General features: G+C 32.7%; 3 protein-coding genes and 1 non-coding gene across 4 annotated transcripts; 3 read left to right on the top strand and 1 right to left on the bottom strand.

Moving 5' to 3' along the window:
* Positions 1–1,824: 1,824 nt before the first annotated feature.
* On the bottom strand, positions 1,825–3,262 carry LOC145595896 (NDR1/HIN1-like protein 10). Its single transcript, XM_081652326.1, has one exon. The coding sequence runs from the start codon at positions 2,744–2,746 to the stop codon at positions 1,904–1,906; it is 843 nt and encodes a 280-aa protein (XP_081508452.1). The 5' UTR covers positions 2,747–3,262; the 3' UTR covers positions 1,825–1,903.
* Positions 3,263–10,540: 7,278 nt separating this feature from the next.
* On the top strand, positions 10,541–10,613 carry TRNAF-GAA (transfer RNA phenylalanine (anticodon GAA)). The gene has a single exon. It is a non-coding gene; the product is annotated as a tRNA-Phe (tRNA).
* A 1,588-nt stretch (positions 10,614–12,201) lies between these two features.
* LOC145595059 (uncharacterized) lies at positions 12,202–14,253 on the top strand. Its single transcript, XM_081651414.1, has 3 exons — positions 12,202–12,427; positions 13,414–13,538; positions 13,635–14,253. The coding sequence occupies exons 2-3, from the start codon at positions 13,436–13,438 to the stop codon at positions 14,096–14,098; spliced, it is 567 nt and encodes a 188-aa protein (XP_081507540.1). The 5' UTR covers positions 12,202–12,427; positions 13,414–13,435; the 3' UTR covers positions 14,099–14,253.
* Positions 14,254–16,354: 2,101 nt separating this feature from the next.
* On the top strand, positions 16,355–18,985 carry LOC145594628 (disease resistance protein RPP13-like). Its single transcript, XM_081650956.1, has one exon. It carries the CDS (start codon positions 16,355–16,357, stop codon positions 18,983–18,985), a length of 2,631 nt encoding a protein of 876 aa, XP_081507082.1.
* Positions 18,986–22,259: the final 3,274 nt, after the last annotated feature.

Genomic DNA, 22,259 nt, shown 5'->3' with positions numbered 1-22,259 from the left:
AAATTGTAATTAGAATTTAGTAAAATTGAATTGCACAGTGTGCTTGATTCATCCGAATTTCATTTATTAAAGTAAATAGAAAATAAGGATAATGTTTGTATTGCATACAAGCAACCTGTCTTATTATCAAAAGATCGAAATAGATCGCTTTTAAATTTTTTGTTGTGGTTCGTGTAAAATTTGTCATAAATGCACCCGGATGAGCTTATAAGACCTAATATGGATCGTAGATAAATGAACGTGGATGAGCTTATAAGACCTTGTATGGGTCATACATAAATGAACACGGATGAGCTTACAAGACCAAATACGAGTCATATATAAAGAATTAAAGATGTTCAAGTTGGGTTAATTTACAAATTGAATTAATGTTTGTCCATCTACATTGTGATTTATGAACGAACAAGTTTGATTTGTTTGCATACCTCAAATCCTCAATAGGATAATTCTGACATGTTTCGAGATTGATGCTCCACTACTCCACTTCAACTAGCATATTATTCACCAATAAAGTCCTTGTCAATCTTACGTTATTGTTATTGTTGTTTTTTTATTTTTTATTTTTTATTTTTATTTTTATTTTTAATTATAATTTTATCCACATATTTTTGCACAACTATTTACTTCATTACTCACGAGTCAAGACTAATCACTCCAAAATTATAATCTTGGGCTTATAAACTTTTTTTAATAAGCATTTCACTAAACAAGTTTTAAAGCTTAAAAATCTTGCAATTTATATTTAAACACTTAAATTACTAAATTATTCAATTGAAGTATATTTCGTACCTTTTGAAATATAAAGAAATACTCCTACTTCCTTCTCATACTCCGTATTATCTAACCATAACCGACTTTATTTTTAGTTTTGTGGGTGCAATACTTCAATTGAATAGAAGCATAAATTTATTATGTGTATAATTGAACTCGTAGTTATACCAGCAATCAAATGATGTTGACTCAAAAACAAGTTCAAAATCATTGGTACACGAATTAATATATCCTCACACCAACATCATCAGCCAATTAATCACGTTGACTAGCAGTCTAATTAATTTCCGATTGGACCAATTAACAACTCACTCTGATGAATTTATAAGAAATTAATCCGTAATACAAGGAATTTTCATTCTACAAAAATCCACATAAATTGTATTTATCAAAAATAATTCTGTGACTGTGACATTGTAATAACATTACAACAAACAGTTGGACCATATAGCGACATCAACCACATATCAATACGTCCACTTTACTACACGTCTGCACACTTAAGATATACTCCGTAACGTCTACACTCGGGTATATCATGCACATTTTTATGCCCATTTCTCATTTTCGGAACAATATTAATTAAACTGGACATATTTCTTTAAAAAATACATTTGATTGTATAATAGAAATTAATCCTTGATATATTATGCTTATTTTTTTTTGATGATTACTTAATTTTGGAAGTGCATCAAAACGCGTAAATCTACTTAAGAAAAACAAATAATACAGTACAAGTATACAACTGGTCGTATAATAAAAATAAAAAATTGCCACCGCCAAACATAAATCCAAAATAAAATAATAACTATACTACTATGATATTATTAATCAATTTTCATTACTGTATAATTCTAAAAATTTGCTAGTCACAAATTTTCTCCATTTCACATTTTTTTTTTTTTCAAATTTCCTCAACCCATTTTGGGCAGAAAACAAATAAACTAAAATCAAATCACCAAAAAAAAAAAAAAAAAAAGTTTACAAGCCCAGATTTATGAAGATCGAAACTTATAAACCCCATTTATATAAAAATAAAATAAAATAAAAATATATGTAAAAAAAATTGTAGTAATAGTACTGTAAACAAACAACAAAAGTCATATAATCAACCCAAAAAAAATAAAAAAAATCAAAAAGTAAATTTCCAGATCTTAATTCTAAGATCAACCTTACATTTAGCATCCGACGTCGTTCCAGGTGTCGGTGTTTTCGACGTCGCATTTTTCGGTTGAAACCCTTTAATCCCATCACAAATAACTCTGATTCCAATCTTCTTAGTCTTAATTTTCCCCATTTGCACTTGAACCATTGTATTCAACTCAGCTGTTACTGGGAACCCACTCTTTTTGGTTAGATCAGATTTGAGCGGTTTAACCGTATCCGAGTCGAGATCTCGGGTCGGGTCACTTATGATGGTTGCTTTGAGTATGGTGGTGTTTCCGTTGACGTGCGTGAACGCCGGGAGAGTGGCGTTGCCGGCGTCGACGCCGGCGCCGGAGAATTGGACCGACAAGGGGTCGTACACGAAGGTGATCTTCTTCTTGTTGGGGTTTTTGGCGGTGAGGGTGAATTCGAGGCGGGAGTTGAGGTGGTAGAACCCGGTTGAATCGGGTGAACTGAGATTGAATTTTGAGATCCGGATTGTGGACACTGAGAAGGTTGGGTGTTTCGGGTGATACAGCACGTAGAAGATGCAGGCGGCGATTGCCGCGATTAGGAGGAGTGTGAGGATTGCTATGAGTGTGTATATGAAGGTAAGGCAACAACATTTTCGACACGAGCATGAGCGTCTTGAGCGGCGGTTTTGAGGTGGGCGGTACCCGACTGGGCGAGGGCGGTTTGGGTTGTAGAGTTGACCGGTTTTAGCCGGTCCAGCTCCGTTTACGGTGGTCCCGTTGACTCCCCCGCCGCCTCCGTTCATTGCCGCGGGTGGCGGGTTTGGTTTCGCGGCGGGGTAGACTCTATCAGTCATTTTGAATTATGTGAGAAGTTCCGATTTGATAGGGAGGAAAGGAAAGGAAAAGAAAGAAGTAAAGAAAAGAATGGTGTGTATGAAAGTGGGGGGGAATTGGATTGATTAATGGAAGTAGGGAATCTCTTTCAAAGTTGGCTTCCTTGCACTTACTACTAGCTCAAGCTTATGAGGGTAGTTTTCTTTTTTTTTCCTTTGTGTTTCTCTCTCTAGAACTAGAACAACTTTCTCTCTCTAGAAATTGTGATTCACTTTGGGTGGAGAGAGAAAGAGGGAGAGGGTGTTTTTTTTATGATATTAGAGGTGTGGAGACAAAGAAATAGTGTGGGGGGGAGGTTTGATGATAAATTGATAATTATAGGTGTTACATTATTTTCTTATACCAAAACTATATGATTTAAAAGAATATAAAAAAGGGGACTAATAATGTGAAAATTGACCTAGTGAAAAACATAGTTTGAGAATAATTAAGCTTATAAAACACTCATCATTGGGAAATAGTTGTGGGGATAATTAATGAGATTTTGGGTTTGGGTAAGTATAGATTATAATAATACTAGGAGCTAGAATTTTAATTTAGTAGTGCATAGATTAGTTGGTGGGTGGGTTTCAACATGGCTGGATAGCAACTACTATTACAATCAATAGTGCGTGGTAGACTGGTAGTAGTAAGTGAGTTTTCTTGTATGATGAGGATGACAATTGATTATTTGTCACACTTAAATATGAAATCGGGGTTTGAAAATGAGTTTATTCTGACTTTTAACCTACCGAGTACTCGTCATATGTCTAAGACTTTTCAATTGGGTGTGCTTCTCATTTGAGTTATTTTATGATCTCAAACTATCTACCCTTCTGTATAATATAAATGATCTATTCGATATCGATGTTAAATGAATTATTAAGGTTATTATACATAATAACAACTGACAAGGTACGTACTTGTTGGTCAACTTGAGTAACATTTAATAAGATACTTGAGAATTCATTTTTCTCATCTCTTTTAAATTGTGTTTTAAAATACGTACATTACAAGAATTTGTCGATATAATATGATATTTTAATTGAAATGATTAAACGAGCATCAAAATTTTCTTATTTCTCTATATTCACTAGAAATGAGATACGACTATATTTTCTCTTTAGCCAAGATACAACTATATATAAAGACTCTTCCTTAGAATTAGCTTTGAGTTTTTGACTTCTTTCCTTTCCGTAAATATATGGATGTAATTTTAACTCAAATCTTTTTTGGTGAAGAATTTTAACTCAAATCTAACACAACAAGGAGGAATGAGAGGTGGACAATACGAATGTATTCAAAATTTTAGAGCCATATTATGTCAATTCAAAAATCCAAAGCATAATAAATTAATAAAAAAAATTAAAAAATTAAAAAAAAAAATTAAAAAATTGCTCAACCCTCCAAACCAAAGTACACCCCACAAGTTGGCTCCTTGGTTCCTAGCTAACGTGATGCCGCCACCACTTTCGTCTCTACTCTCTTTACGTCAATGCCAATTATATTATCCTCTAGTACATTCGTTCATCAGTAAATGATGCATTTCCATAGATCAAGACTGTTTGCTAACAACGACAAATAATACTTCAATTCATGCTTATCCATAATTCGATCTTAAGGTAATTATTTGTGAAAAATTAAAAACAATGTCGCATTTAATAGCTAGGTCGTAAATTGCACATACGCTTCTTATATAAACTTAATAACTCATATAACTCAAGACAAGTTAATCGCTTTATTGATCTCATTATCGACTGTGACCTATCAAACGATTGCACTCTATGCATGCAATTTGATTATGTACCATTACAAAGTGGTACTAGCTTAACTAGCTACTCCGTAACATATTTCAAAGGCATTCACTGTACTTGCAAACATAAGTACTATACTTAATGATATCTTGACCTACTTATATTACATTTTTGTACGTTTTGAGTTGCATGCATAGAAAATTAAGCATAGTAGGTCCATTGGTTGGTAATATATCACAATTCACGAGCAAACTTGTTCTTATGGGTGTTATTTGAGGAAACTCCATTTAATATTACAGCTAGGAAAGTGTACGTCGTCCTATTCTTGGACTCCAAATTACAAATATCAGCTTTTATTGTTAATTTCTTAAGAACATAAGATTAGCATTTACATAGTAATGTAATTGCGTACAAAACAATAAGACAACCTTTTTCAGTTATGGATTAGGGACTTTAACTTTGTTTAGGTAGTAAGATAATTAGTGTGCTCTAAGTAAGTGATGGGGTCAATTGCTATCTCTATAATGGCGGATAGATGAGGGTGGTCACTTTCGACGTAGACTAATCCAACTTCCAAGCCAATGACGACTACAATCGTCCTATACATTATGTTGATAATGTCTATATTAGTTACTTACGGAGTATATGTTATAGAGTCGTAATTTACAATAAGTAGAAAACTCCTGCAAATTGTCACGACTAGTAAATTTGTTGAAATCAATCTCATGATATGATCAACTCATATGTAACCAAGACTCATATAAGCTACCTAATTGATAAATGATAATGACTTCTTGAAAATGATGACTAAATCATAAGCTATATACTTAATTTATTTATAGGATACATTAAACATTTCAATAGGAAATATATATATAAGATAAACTTCAAATTTAAAATTTGTTTAAGCAACTTTTAATTGCAAACCTAATTTTAATTTATCAACCAACGAACTAATTAAAATTACAAAATAACCATGCAAATCAAAGCATATAGCATCATGTACTACTGTCGAGTGAGGATCATATAAATGTCAGAAACTGATCAGAGGTAGTGTCTGTTGATGATCCATGCTAAGGTTGATTTTATTTTGTTTTGTGGTTATGTTCATGAATTTTCACAAAAAATTGTATGCGTCATCCATAAATGTGCGTACTACCTCATACCGCAAATGTTAAGATTATTGGACCTACATATTTCTTTGTCCCATGCATCCATTTTACTTTAACATGTTTTAGACTTGTCGTCCTGTCTTGAAGGTAACAAAGTGACCATAACCTTTTCTTTTGCTACCGTTACGATTTGCAAGACTGCTAGCTAAAGATACATTACTATATATTTCAATGTCAGAAATAAAAATACATTTTTACTATGAAGTAGGTTTATCATAACTATAAATCACTAAAGATAGTTAAAATAAAGTTTTTGAGTAGTGTCAAAAGTTAAAATATGTCAATTAAAAAAGAACGGAGCAAGTAAATGATACACGTATGTAATTAGCGTTAAAAAAAAAATATGTTTGTTTGTATGATATATTTGCCATACTGGTACTAGGAGAATAATAGCTGTAATAAGATTATTTATGTTAGGATATGATTTGCTCATTAATATTTGATATAATTCAGCAAATCATATACCTAAGATTATTTAAGGTGTACTATGATTTGCTAAAATAATTTATTTAGGTTTAATACAGTGAATCATATAACCAGTATTGATGTAATACAGTGAATCATATCTTTAGGTTTATGGTAGCAAATTGTTTTATGAAGATAGTTTCCTATCTTCATGCATGTTATATTAGGTTTTGTATAAATGCCTATCAATAAGTACTTGGTAATAGACAAGCTAAGGTTTTAAACATTAACCCAAAGCTTGGCATGGTAACAGAGCCATGTCACTGGTTGAGACTTTTACTGGACTTAACATACTATGGGCCAAATTAAAATAAATAAATAAATAAATAAAAAGGGGCTCACTCGTGAAGGAAAGTGTCTAAATAACCCATTTATGAGTTGGAACTAATTTAAAAATTTTAACACTTTATAAGAGCAATGGGCTTGTCAATTTAAACATCACTTCTATAAATATAAGAAAATACTCCGTAAATTTTTTTGTAAAAGTTTCGTGAGCATTGTACACCCAAATGTATAATTAGTTAGCTAATGACAGCGTAAGTGTCACGATTAACAAGTTGATGTCATAGCATAAGTATATTTTAGATTGTCTTTAACACGTGGTTTAAAGATGAGTCCATATTATAAAGCGCCGGTGAGATGGATGATGCATGAAATACTTGCAAGTCAGAAAAGGTGGGCCGTTGGTTTGGGATATGGAGGATTGGTGGAGGGGCCCTTTTAAGAGTGGAAATTATGCCACCGACGCTCTAAGCAAGCTAATAAGGTGTTATTTAGTGGTCACTATTAGGAGGACATTCTTGTCAAAACAATGAGAAAAGGAGAGTTTACTAGTAGTTCTTGTAATAAAATCATATTTAGAGTATTCAATTTATTATGCTCATCTAATTAGTTCCCATTAATGATGTTGTTTGGGTATTTTTGGGGTTGGACGACCTTGATGGCATGGATGCTTTTGGTATTGAGTCTACTTCTTAATTAGGTTATTTTTGATAGCTGTAAGATAAATTTTATTTCATCAGGGTGTTATTAGAAATAAATTGCCTTTAATTTAACGTCAAAATTAAATAGAGTATTTAGATAATGGTGCTCTCGCCGTAAAAAGAGTATGTACTTTTATTTTTACGTTAAACAAAAGTGATCATAATAATTTTAAGAGCTTTGTAAAATTTTTAGCCTCGTGTGTGTATTTTGACTTTTGAAAGCTGAAATGGTAAATCTATCTATTTAAAAATTATTTCAAATTAATAGATAAACTTTTAAAATAATAGATAAATAATTTATAATTGATTTTTTGACATAAAAAAATAAATCAAAACTCAACCAACATAATTAATATACTACCTCCGGTCCAAGTTACTTGCAACTTTGGGGTATTATTTGTGAGATATAAAATATTCCAAAGTTGCAACTAACTTGGACCGAAGGTAGTAGTAATAATTATTTTAAGGATGATTACCATATTAAACTTCAAAACTATTAAAAAAGTGCAATACAATACTTCATATATTCTTAGTTTTTACAAGTAAATTCTAAGTGTTTTTGCATGTAGTGATGTATTATTTCCTTGCTTGACTAGCGAAGTCCTAAGTGCCTACTTTTTTTTCTTTCTTTTATTATTATTATTATTATTATTATTATTTTTTTTTTTTCAAAAAGTTCAATATTAACAGCATGAAAACCAAAAATCCATTTTAGCTTTTTGATTGGCTCATTTAAAACAAGAAGACAGATGGAATAGGAATAAAGAAGGGACTTTTACAGGAAAGGCAAAGGTATTGGCTACATCTTTGCCTCTCTATTGCCTAATTTATTTACATATACTTTGTTTTAGCATATACATTCTCCAATTTATAGTGTTCATAGCATATAATGTTGTTTAGTATGATATAGGCTTTAGTATTTATGTTTGGCTTGTATTATCTACGTAGTACTGTTTAGCCTTGTAATCAATTAAGCCCATATGTACGTATAATTATTGCTAGGTAACGTTGTATATGACACTGGTCTTACTATGAACGTACCAAGCTATGGAATTTTCATTCAATACTCATAGCATCACAGCGGATGATCACGAGCCATTATAAACTAACATTCAAGCAGGGATGGCTCAGTGATCTAAAGAATATAAGATGGGAAAGAGTTGAAGATCTATTTGGAGCAAATAACCCGATAGAATTAACCTCGTGTTAAAGGACAAAGAAGTTAGTGACTTATCCCGATTGTAAGATTAAAGGTGAATTATATGTGAGAGAGATCGAGTGTTAGGTAGATAATCCACATGTGAATCGAGGTTAGTTGTTCTACATGAAAATAGAAGGAAAATGACTAACATATAAGATTGGTAGGCTCCTCGGATCCACTACTTCACATATCACCAATTAATTTTAAAATGAAACCTTACCGAACTTATATATAGTCATACTCTCCTCTAACGTGAAACTTAAATTAGCTTGTACTTGGCCAAGTTTATCATAGTTAAAAAAAAAAAATGAACACTAGCCTTAATAAATTCCTTATAGAGACCCTAATGGCCCAAACTCCTAATGACCCTCTTTATATTTAACTTATTCAACTCAATTTTGTTTACAAGCAACTATCAATTATAAATTTAGCCTAAAATTTCACAGTGACAAAACTATAGAAAATGGTGAATTAAAAAATCAAAAGCACAAGTAAATTTATTCCAAAAATTGGCACATTTAATTTTTATTTAAAGAAAAGATATATACATACACTCCTCTAGTGTGTTGTGTTCAGAATAAGCAAGAATCATGTACGTTTATGCTGGCAATTATTCACGAAAAATAGACGTTTAATCTAGATGCACATGTAAAAGCATGTGATAGCCATATAATTAAGACCCCCCCTAGATTCATGGACATTTATATTATTAATTAATGACACACTATTTCATTCATAATACACCAATAATATTTGACATGACTTTACATAATATTACATGTGAATGCATTTTGGTATATTTGTCAATGTTTAAGTGTACCACTAGAATTTTGGTTGTGAAATGTGACTACTCATCATTAATTTGTGTTTGTTTATCACTTCAAAATTAATTTGTGTTTGTTTATCACTTCAAACTCAAATCATTAGCCCAATTACTTGGTTATAAAAAAGAAGGTACCACTACTTTGGATTTTAAATAGTATTATATACAATCATAATTGTGGTCTTATCAAGTTCATTTAATCATTTGAACTCTAGAAACAACTTTCAATTTGCAAAAACATGTTACCTATTACACTTAACGTGTTTTAAAGGTCTCTATTTTCATTGCTTCACAAAGAATACTACAAAAGTTTAGGCTGGTCCATTATTGTTTGATTAGGAAAATGACTATTTTGAGGAATCTACTCATCATATTTGGGTGGGCAGTGTCTTTTGGGGGAGGGATGTTGGGAGAAAGGTCAATTAAAGCCCCAAGAACAACGAACAAGAAGTATGTAGAGCGATGGTGATGAACTACCTATAAAATATAACACTTTAACTTCGGGGTTATACTTATTTCGATCCTAAATAAAAGACTATAATATTAAGATGTGTAAAACCTTAAATAATAAAGTTTACTTTTAAAATTTCATACAAAGTTAACTTGTATTCATATATTCAAAATTTGACAAAATAATATCACCTGTCAAATTAACACATATTGTCTAATCGTTTGAACCGAAGTACTTTATTCGAGACCTGATTTGTCCTGATTCGATACGCGAAACTTGATTGGAAATCCTATATAGCTCGAATAGAAACAAAATTTAACCTGAAAAAGAAGTTCACCAGTATTGACCCAACAACTAAAATTAATTGATCAGCCAACACTAACCTAAATCGAAATGAATCGAAATTAATTTATTATATATAAACAAATAATATTTCTCAAAAAAAAAAAAATATTAATAATAATATTCACTCATACTCCGTATTAATTTTTTTTTTTAACCATCCTTCATCTTAACTCAAGAAAAGCTTATTCCTAATTGAGCAAATTAAGTAAGAAAAAAAACACACACAACAATAAAAATTGCATATGTTATACGTACTCTTTTTATTTTTTATTTTTTTATTATTTATTCATTTTTTTAAGGCAACCAAAAAAAAAAAAAAAAAAAAAAAAGAGTTTAAAAAGAATAGAAAAGAAAAAAGAAAAAAGAAAAACAAGGAGTAATTTATAAGTATTCGGTATAAAATTACTGGGACAAGTAGATTAATCAGCAGTGTATTTGTAGGTGTGTGTCTCTTTTTGTAATAATCAGGGAGTGAATTTGACTGACCAAAGAGACCAGCAAATTGGGGTCCACAAGAATAGGATAAAAATTTAATATGATATAAAGTATATATAAAACAAAATGCATTATTATCAACAATTGCGGGGATAGCTCAGTTGGGAGAGCGTCAGACTGAAGATCTGAAGGTCGCGTGTTCGATCCACGCTCACCGCAATTTTTTCATGTTACCTTTTTTTTTTTTTCCCCTTATTCTTTTGGGCTATTTGGGCTAAACTTTTACGGAGTAGCGTTTAAATAAACGTGGTGTGGAACTAGATGTGACTTCTTCTTATATTCTTGGAAAATGCATATATTAAATCAAAAAGCCCAAAATAGCGTCCAAATTGAGAATTTGAGATAGGTTTGGGCCGTTTGGGAAACGCAAGTTAGGTTTCGTTTGATATTATTCAAAGGATTACAATTTTCTTTTTCTTTTCTTTTCTTTTCTTTTTTTTTTTTTTTTTTTTTAATAAAAAAAAAAATCAATAAAAAAAAATTAGTCAAGTTATTAATCATGATACTCTTGAAAAATAACAATAGAAAAGTGAAAATATTTTTTTCTTGTTTTCCATTTTGATTTTTTTGTGTTTTAAAAAAAGAAAAGAAAAAAAGCGATGCCAATCAAGCCTATACTATTCCGTTATATATTTCATGTATGAAACAATTGCAATGCGATTTATGTGCGGTTGATCACATTATATAACCACTTGTAAAAGAATAAAATAACCCCTATCACACTGATCAAGTAACCCCTGTAATATTAGCTGAATAATCTCTATAACACTGGTCGAGTGACTATAAATATTTTAGGTTAATTTTACAAAACAAAATGTTATAAATGTGATATTAAAGTAATTTTGATCATTATATTGATAGAGTATAAAACATATTCCTTGGCCTCAACCATTACTTTAAGCTTTTGGTTGAGTTGATGGTTGAGGTCCAGGAATATGTTTTATACTCTATCAATATTCTTGTATAATATCATAAAAATCATTCATACAATAAAGTATTCAAGACATTGTCCAAATTTATAATTAGTTAATAACCAAAAATTGAAATAAATGACTCAAGAGGTAAGACTTGATTTTTCTAGTGTCCATTTTCTAGTGTCCTAAAACACTTGATTTTTGTTTGTAAGTGTTGTACATAAAAGGTTAAAATCATAATGAATACGATTTTCAACCCAGGCAACACACATTTTTAAAAAAATAATTATAATTTAACATGCTCTACTTTTTCCTTTTCAAAATAATTACAACAGCTCAATCAATAAATTTGATAATGCACATACAATCTTGAATCTTGGCTATTTATATGTTGAAACGCACGTAGTATTACTAAAAATTAAAAAAGATTTATATTAATTACGAACATTGAAATATACTAGCTAGATGACGAACATTGAAGAACATAAATGAAAGCTAGATCATGCACCCAAATGATGTGATTGGAGAAGTGTAGGGCACTCACGAAAGCAGTGGCGAGAGAGGAGGGAAAATAAGATGAAGGAGTGCAAATATAAATTTATTTGGGTGTTAATAAAGAAAATGAGGGGTCAACACCAGAAAAGCTAAATCGATGTCGAAAAAGGAAGGAAAGTTTCATTTAACAAAATAAAGTGATCGTAGTGGGGTTTTTTTATTTTTTTTTTATTTTTAAAGTAAAAATCAATTTAGAAGTTTTTCTTACAAAAAATAAGGTATTTAAAAGGTTTTATCCGATAAATTTTCCTTTTACTACGCCATGCATTAAACACCCAAGGAAGGAATAGATCAAAACGGAGCACTTCACCATGATTCTAGAATCCCAAAGATAAAACATCCAGAACAATCCAGAACTTACTCTTTCTCTTTTCTTTTTCTTCGCTGATGTTCTTCTCACCTCTTCAAACTTTGAAAGAAGCAATTTTTAAAACTTCGGAGAAATTTATGTACAATTACAAAGCATCTATCATTTCGTAACCCTTAATTCCGATTCAATTACAGGTTAGGGTTTTTTATTTTTCATTTTTATTGCTCTTGAATCAATTTATCAACTTTAATTTTTTTGGATTGTTGCTATATTTGATTTTCATTTTTGTTTGAATGTTTTAGCTGTGAATTTTATGAAGTTTAGGTTTAATTTACAATCTTTCAAGTTAGGTAGTTCGCCAATTGATTGAAATTAAAATTGCATAAAAAATTAACTTGATTTTTTTTTTTTTTTTTTCCCTTGTTATTTATGCTAGTTGTTAATCCAATTTGTTCAAATCCTTGTTAATTTTAACTTTCGGCGAATTTTATTTGCTATGTTGGTGTGAAATTGGATGAATTTCTGCAATTATTAGGCTACTGTTTGATTAATATTCAGCTGATTATTTATCAATTACCTTGCAAAAAATGAAATGTTTTCGATAATTGCTGAATAATTTAAAGTTCAGGAATTTAATATCGATTTATTCTTGCATTTGTTATGCCACTGCCTAATAATTGAAATGATACTGTAAAATTGAATCATGGATAATTTGCAATTTGAGCTTTAAGTGTTGAAGTGAGATAATCTTTCATGAAAGACAGAAGAAATTTGTGTTTACATAGGCTATTGTGCTGTTGAGCTATCCCGATTTTTCGTCTTGTCGCTTTAGTCTTAGGATGGATCATAACTTGGAAAATGATTAAGAACCAAAATTGCTAACTTGAAGAAAGTGTGATTGAATGATTATTGGCACATTGTTTGGCTAGTTTCAATTTAGCCAATATGAAGATCTTGCTGTATATCTATTTTAAAACTTTCGAATTTTTTCGATAAAGCAGTGAACTGAATTAATAAATTGGAGACCTTGTGTAATGATTGTCAAGCAAAGATCTGCTCTTCAGATAACTATGCATCAGAACTTGGTGGCTTCGAAAAATAAGCATGTTTTCGGTGGTAGTAAGGATCCACATTTGCTATTTTTTGCTTGCCAACTGATTAATCACACACTGCTTTATAGATACAAGAAAAGCAGGTAAATAATGTTTGGAGTAGTATTTCCGAACCGAAGTTTCCCGCTTGACATCTCTACCTTTACACAAATTGATACATTCCATTGGGTTCTTGATATGAACCACTTTGTTGGTAAGTTCTCTCTTTCTCACATTCAACTCCTCTGGTATCTCCTTTATGTATGTTCTTGAAGCCTTCAGCTCAGTTATTACTATACAACTCTGACAGGGGAAGCATATGATCAAGTCAAAGATATGTGTATTTTCTTGCTCAACAATCTCACCCTTCCCGCGGACAAAGCCTTAGCTGTTTATGTTCAATCACCTGGGTCAGCTTTTGTGTACTGTGGTGCTGTAACTGTAGCCCGTCCATCTGCTGTTCTCTCTCTCCTCTGGCCGGAGCCGGGAAGCCAAGGTCAATTTCTTACAGCTGACACTGCCCCACTTTCTGCTAAGATCGGGGTGTCTGTCCAAGACTTGGCGACACTCCCTTCTCTTGATATTGCTGCAGATAAGAAGATCGAGCACACCGCCCTCAAAGTTGGGGAGAATCTCTTTAATTTCATGCAGTCATTTTGTGGTGTCGATGGTAGCAAATTGATAGTGCCCATGGATATCTTGGATAGATGGTTCAAGAAGTTCCAGGAGCGTGCTAAGCGTGACCCTGATTACTTGAAAGGTTTTACCTTGTAGCTGAGTTAAACATTGAGGTACTGATGTAAAATTGAGTTTTATCATTAATAATAGTATGAGTTTCTGCTTTGTTGTTGTTTCTTGTGCTGCTTCGATTGTATGAACATTTGATCATAAATTAATGTGAAATTATAGCTTCCATCTAAGTTTTTATATTTGAAGGTTCTCAATTCATGTTATACCATAACAGATTGTCCTATAATAACATATATGGAGTTTTAGACTTTTCAGTAGTTTGATTTCTGATGGTCTTGACGTGAGAAAACCTGTTTGCAGTGAAGAAACTTACATCTACCGGCTAAAAGAAGATGAGTCTTTTTTTTTTTTTTTTTGCAGTTTTTATTTTTTGTGTTTGTATTTTGTTCAATGATTTATGTGACAATACAAATGGTCTATTGTAATTCGTATGATGGTGCTCATGATTTTTTGAATCAACTCTTTTTGGGAGCTTATAGTCAACTTAGTATCTTTCACCACAAAAGTCGCACCATCTTATATAAAGATTGAGACCCTTCCTCAGCTCAAGCATTCTTATCTTTCAAATTTCAGTTTATTATACTTATGTAACTTATCATTTTGGAACATGCTTACACCTTGTAGAAGCTGTATGCTAACTTGCTAAGAGTCTTGGACCTAGGAACTGCCTTTAAGTGAGATCCTTGCCTGACGGAATTTATTCTGTAATTCCATAGTCAAACAGACGTATATAAGGTTCTTTTCTTCAATTTTTAAACTCTGTATTTGATCTTTGGAACCTTCAGGTATGTGCTTTTCCTGGATGGTAACGAATCATTAAATTTTCCTACGGAAATACTGCTATAGCTGCAAAAATTGCTACTACTTGTTCAGGAGAGTACTCTTGGGTAATTTTAAAACTCGTACATTTCCTAGAAGCATTTTAAAGGTCTTTGGACTTTGGGTGATGTGAGTTTGAATGGACTCTGCCCTAATTTGAGAATTAAAGCTGTCGGTGTGGTTCATACGACCATAGTTGGGTGGTGAACACCTTTGCCGGCTGCCTGATGGAGATATGTCACTCCAACACTGATATTAGCCGGGAATTTCTGAGATCTGTATTCAGAGGAGTCAGCAGCAGTGCCACACCAAAGGTTACATTGTTAAAATCTAAAAATCTTCCCATCCTTGTGCTAATGGATGTGCATATCTCATGTTCAACAGGAGAAAAGTTATGTCATAATTATTTTGTCAATGAAACATCTCTACCAGTTTTTAAAGGATTGGTAGATAAACCATTCTCCCTAAAACAGAATTACCATATAACAGAAAGTTTTTTATATGTAAATCAAACGACCATATAACTTGCTCCAAAGATCTACCAGTTTAAAAATAAGACTGTCTTACCATCAGCCAATTGCTTCTAGACTGCAAATGCACAAACCCTAAATGCATTGCATATTGATATGATGTGCCCATAAAACTAATTGGTTAACTATATCGTCTTTATGCAACCTATAAAGGGAATTACTAAAAATTAATATCTTTTTTGGTATTTAGGCTGCAATGTATATTTTTAGCACCTCCATTTCATGTTAGTACGATAATTGGGTATTTTTTTGTAAGATATAAACAAATTAATTGTTGCACATAACGTGGAAAGGAGGTAGTATATAAATTGAAGATTTGTCTTTTGTAGAGATTTCTGCTCAATTATTGTTTTATTGGTTATTTCCAGACATTTTATAAAATGTTCTAGTTTACTTTATCTACTTGTCAAAAAAAAAAAAGTTTACTGTATTATCTAGTAAAAGATACACTCAACCCACTAGTCCACTACCGTTAGTAATTTAGTAAACTGTAAGAGTGTAGTACCATCGTATTTGAGGACATTGATGAAAGAGTACACTGCACCGTGTTATTGACTTCATTGTTAAAACTTATTACTATACTTTATTAGGAACATGAAAGGAAACCTTCAGCCTCAAACTTCTAGATTTTATTTGATCTTGTGTAAAATTCCAAAACATTTTGAGTGTGAAATGCAGATGCAAAGGAGTGTTAGTAAGACCAACCAACTAATCCTAACCACTGATTTGTTTAGTATAAACAATGTTGAAATATTAAACATAGCTTGATCCCATGGATATGAATTGTAACTATATAATCAAGCGAAAATGTTTGATACTCATCCACACCGATAGAGCATTGTTGTCCTTTGTGGTTTTCTTTACACTGAAAAAAATTTGATAGGTGAGTAGAGGGGAAAAAAATAAGGGGAGAGAAAATACGCCTTAATCAATGGCTGATAGTATCCTCACAAATCTAGCCCAACAACTAGGAGCCCTTGCTTTAGATGAATACAAAGTGTTGAAGGGTGTGGGAGATGATCTCAAGTCTCTCGAAAAAGAGTTGAGATTCATGAAGAAATTCTTGAGAAATTCCGAGGGAAAACAACAAGATCATGAATTAGTGAGTGAGTTAGTGAATCAAATTAAAGAGGTTGCATTTGAGGCTGAGGATATAATTGAAACTTTCCTCTTGAATGTTGAGACACAACGAGGAAGGACAACGTTTGGGAGGGTCATACACGGTCCAGGGTATGCAATGATGCTCCATGGAGTGGCGAAAAGGATTGATGCTATCAAAGCTGATATCAATGGAATATATGCTAATAAGGAAAAGTATGGGATTGAGATAGGCGAGGGAAGTATGAACCCGCACTTTGAGGCCACCCTTCAAAGGCGGAGAAAGGAGGTTGATGAAGAAATGGTGGGGTTTGAGGACGTGACTAACACCTTGTTAGAGCAGCTCACGGAAGGATCAAGTGGATTGGAAATCATTTCGATAGTTGGGATGGGCGGCCTAGGGAAGACGACAATTGCCAAGACGCTATTCAACAACAGGATCATCAAAGACCATTTTAAGAGCCATGCTTGGGTGTCAGTATCCGAAGAATACAACACTAGTCAAGTCATTACTGATATCCTCAACAGAGTGGCACCCAACATGAATGGCTTGGAGGATTTGGGAAACGACAAGTTGAAGGAGACGTTAGGAGACCGCCTCAAGGACAAAAAGTACATAGTCTTCTTGGATGATGTATGGCAACAAAGCATGTGGGATGAAGTAAAGGCTTACTTCCCCAACAATAGAAATGGAAGTAGGATTGTCATCACCACCCGTATAGCTCAAGTGGCTAGGCACGCTAGTCATAGGGAGCCTCATTTTCTTCGATTTTTTACCTCTGAAGAGAGTTGGGAACTTTTTGAAAAGAATGTGTTTCGAGGGGATCCTTTTCCTTCGAACCTCAAATCCTTGGGGAAGAACATCTTAGAGAGATGCAAGGGTTTACCCTTGTCCATTGTAGTTATAGCGAGTATGTTAGCTAGTCAAGAGAAGTCGGAAAGGATATGGGAAAGGACACTTCAGGATGTGAGTGTTCACCTTGGCAAAGATGAAGCATGCCTGGAGATACTGGCATTGAGTTACCATAATTTACCGGTAGAGTTAAAACCATGCTTTCTCTATTTTGCTGCCTTTCCCGAGGATCATGAAATGTCTGTTCGAAGGCTGATTGCCTTATGGCTGGCTGAGGGGTTCATACAACCACTTGGAGAGCTGACTCTAGAGGAGGTGGCTGAGAGTTACCTTGATGCCCTTATTGATCGAAGTTTGGTCCAAGGTGGAACTTTGAGAGCGGATGGGGGACTCAAGACTTGTCGTATTCATGATCTTATACGAGATCTTTGCATTAGAGAAGCTAGAGGAGAAAACTTCATGTGGGCAGCTTCTAAGATCAATAATCCCTCCTCGGTCTTAAACAAAAGCAAGCCAAGAAGGTTGTCAGTCCATCGCCACACAACACGTACAATTTTATCAAAAGAGTGGGAGCCTTCTTCAATACGAGCATTCTTATCCTTTGAATCCCAAAAAACCTATGTGAGCTCAACATTCTGGAAGAAGTTGTACACCGAATACAAGCTGCTAAGAGTCTTGGACCTGGGAGTAGCCATTAAAATTGAAACTATGCCATATGACATCAGTCGTCTCTTCAATTTGAGGTACTTAAGGTTTTTTCTTAACGATCTTAACATTCCATATGCAATATATTATCTTCGAAACCTCCAAATTCTTTATGTAGAGGGTAATGCATCGCATAATATTTCTATGGAATCGCTACTTGAGCTACAAAAGTTGCAGCAACTCATCTTAGGAAACAGTATTACTAGGCTATATGGTAACCCAACAAGTATGCTACCCAAGAAGCAACTCAATAGCCTTCGAGCCTTAACTTCTATTTACCCTGATAGTGTTTTCGAATGTGCTATAATGAATGGACTTTGTCCAAATCTTAGAAAACTCTCGGTATGTTGTTCCCAAGACCATGAATGGTCATTAAAGAACTTCCTAGCAAGTTTACATCATCTCCAATCTTTGAAAATATCCTTCTTAGATGCCTTTTATAACAAAATTGTATTCAAAGGTGTTAGTGAAGCGGAACTTCCATTATCCCTCACCAAGATTACATTGAAACTATCCGGATGGTTAGAAGATGTCTTACATATGCTTGGAAAGTTTCCCAACCTTCGCATCCTCAAACTAGTAGATGTGAATTATTCCGGCCTTACTATAAGAGAAGGTTCATTCCCAAGACTTCATACCCTCCATTTGGACAATCTCCGCGGAGGATATGTGACAGTGCATCATCCTACGCTTCATGGCCAAGCAGAGCCAGGATGTACACAACTACGCCATCTCTTTGTAAAAAGATGTACTTGTATATTTGACAAGTATCTATTCATGTTGCCTAGCCTTAGAGATGTTGAAGTTTTGTGGCCAGACCCTTCTTTGGCACAAAAGTTGGAGGAAGTAAAACAAGAAAACAAAAATAAGGCATACTATAGGCTTCTAGTCTACAAAGGTGAATAACATCAGTAATGTTTGTTTGTTCATGGTTTTGTCAATTGGCGGCATTACCAAAATAGTATGAGTCCCTAATAGTATGTAATTTGCAAACTTCGTTACATATGTAGAATTTGAAACCTAGTGTTAAAGATACAAGTATTGTAAATTGAAATGTTGCTACAACTCTCAAATCGGGAGGGTCCAAATCAAGTTCGGGTTAAATTTGGTCCATGACCATGAGCTGATGTGTTTATGTGAATCAAATTCGAGCTCAGGTTACTTTGAGTTTGATCATTCCAAGTCAAGGGATTTTTTTCTTGCATGATTTTGGACAACTCTATGATACTATTAGAAAAATGAGCTATATATTGATTGATAAGATTATAAATGATTAAATGGCCATAAATCCACTCTATTTGGGCCTGGAAGCATACCTCCAAAGTGAGATAAGATCTACCATGCTAATTATGGGTCTACTGATTCGCAACCCTTCCAAAGGCTATACTATCTCTTATATTATTAATAAATGGCTTTCGTATCCTCTTTAACAATATGCTTTAGGAATTAAGACGGATGGGCTTGGTGTCTATTGACAACTTGCTCCATTTGTCCTAAATTAATCGTCATATAAGTAAATCATATTGACGAATCACTTAAATTTCGTGTTGTTATCTATTCTCATTTTATCTTATGATATATTTTATTCTACCGCTAAAATTATTTATGTGACTATTATTTTCAAATGAAAAGAGTCGTACTATTGAGAAAAAATAAAACCTTAGATAAACTTAAACTAAGCTTACACCATGTATGAATCATTCATTGGGAAGCTCTATTCTCTATATCTACCTCTTTACCACGTCATTATTATGTGGTCATGATTTATCATTTGCCAAGTCAAAGGCAATTTAGCCTTAGTCCGTACTAGTCCATCAAACGTACTGTTTCCGTATATATCATCTATATGACTTTTAGAACTCGAACTATAGAGGATAAGATTTATCATTGATGATTTATGTAGAGAAGTGTCGCTTTACCAACCAAACCTAACATATAAATATATACTCTTTATAATTAACCTAATGTTTGAAATATGGACATTAAATGTAACAAGTCGGTTGGAATTGGCTTTAATTGTTCTAATAAATGTACATAAGGTAGATGGATTATTTGTTTTAAAGGAATAATAAAATATATGTAATACAATTAAGTGACCGATTAACCTTACAAAATTATACGTAGTACTGAATTTTCATTGGTACGTAAGAATTGATTTTAACCACCATAGGGTTAAGCTCTATGAATGATCTTTTAAGAAGCACATACGGGCTTGGAAAATTGTTGATCTTGGCATGATTGAAGCACATCATGAATGACTCATGAGCGCAACTTTGACACATTCACACAATCGGATTGACATCACAATGTACTATGCACGTTAGGCTATAGGTTGTGTGTAAGACTGTCTGTACAAGTTTATAACACAGCACGAGAGGATTGTCTATACAAGTTTATGATACAACATGAGATCTAATTCGGTGCAAGTTGTCATGAAATTTAAGTGTAAGAAATATAGATGGGCACACGCCATAACATACATATGTGATATATGGGTCGCTTTGTGCCTATCAACTTATTGGCACAGACCATAAGTTCATAACTATTTGCATATACGCTCTCATGAAATTTGACATATGTAGCTATCGAAAAGTCCATGGTGCACTAAAGTAGCAAAAACGAGTAGTTCATAATTTATGATTTTGGATAATATCCAATGTATTATAGGTGACATGGAGAAGCATCATGTAGAAAACTCCATCTATTAAATGACAAAGCTAATTTTAAAACGAAAATGATCGATCATATCAACTAAGTTCCAACTAAATAGACGTGTATAATCTAACGCAATCAATTGGTTACTATTACATTGATTATCCAATAGCATACTACAAATATTATTTTCAATAATTAATTAAAAATTGACTCAACAAAAATAACATCTTAAAGACCTTAGACCAAATATTTGAAAAGTATTTAAAAAGGGCGAAAAGAACTATACGTAAAGATAGGGATCGGAGAATCAACATGAAATATGTCATGCTAATAAAGAACATCTTCACACTTCATGTTTAGTGTATTTTACGGTCATTCCATTAGTTCTAATTGCAAATCTTAATTACGCCGACAAATCCTTTTCATTAGCTGGCTGAGATTTTTGCTTGATCAATTAGAAGTTTAGAACCGCTATATGCCTATATTAACCATTTAATATTACAAAGTATATTAGAAATTAGAAAATAATATTCGAATATTCTTCTTATACGTTTAGGATTTTTAATTATACACAGAGTGATACGCTACTTTGTATCATACATTAATAGGTTTCCTAACACTATTAAAGTGTATTTTTTTTTTTTTGAAAGATAAAGTGTCTACATTATTATAACACTTAGGGTCTGTTCACATTTACTGAACTGACCTGAACTGATTGGAGCTGAACTAAACTGAAATGAATATTTTATGAGAAAATGAAATTAGGAGCTAAACTGAACTGAACTGATTGGAGCTGAACTGAACTGAAATTAAGTAAATGTGAACAGACCCTTAGCTTGCATAGATTGATCAATGGCAAACATTTTAATTTAGGGGGTTTCTTGTAATATTCGATGGTATCACGTCTTAAATGTCTTCTAATTCATCATCAAATTTTCTCTATTGTATATTGGTATGGGATAAGATAATAATCAATGATCCCTTATGTGAAGTAATCAAAAAAAAAAAAAAAACTAGCTAGTTGTCAATTAAAGTGCCAAAAGTTATTCTTTTGACTACATACAGAATAATAATACAAGTCATTTATCTATTATAACATTTGATGTTTTAAGTATGTCATTACGCACTAACATATGTTTTTTTAGAAATTTTTTTCTAAACATAATATCACATTATACTACGGATATATATTGCGAGCATACCCTTAATTAATTAGATACGGAGTATCTCTATTACATATGTCGAAATCATGAAATGATTCTAACAAGATTCTTGTTATAATCTTTTTCGTACACAAATATCTCATCATATGATTACAAAATAAAGTGTGAACACAATACTATGGAGTGTAATGGAAATTGTCAGAGAAAGTAAGATCGACTTGGGTTTACTTGAGAATGGTTGACAATAGGAGTAGTTGACAATATGCTCAAGTTACATAATCTAACCTCGATAATTGTGAATGGTTGACTATTTGGCAAGCTGAGTGAATTATTGAAAATAAAACGTTGACTATCTCCCATGA

The sequence above is a fragment of the Chenopodium album genome, chromosome 19, assembly GCF_948465745.1.
Source record: "Chenopodium album chromosome 19, dcCheAlbu1.1, whole genome shotgun sequence".
Classification (NCBI taxonomy): Eukaryota; Viridiplantae; Streptophyta; class Magnoliopsida; order Caryophyllales; family Amaranthaceae; genus Chenopodium; species Chenopodium album.
Note: the sequence above shows the minus strand (reverse complement) of the source record. Positions and strands in the feature narration are given on the sequence as shown.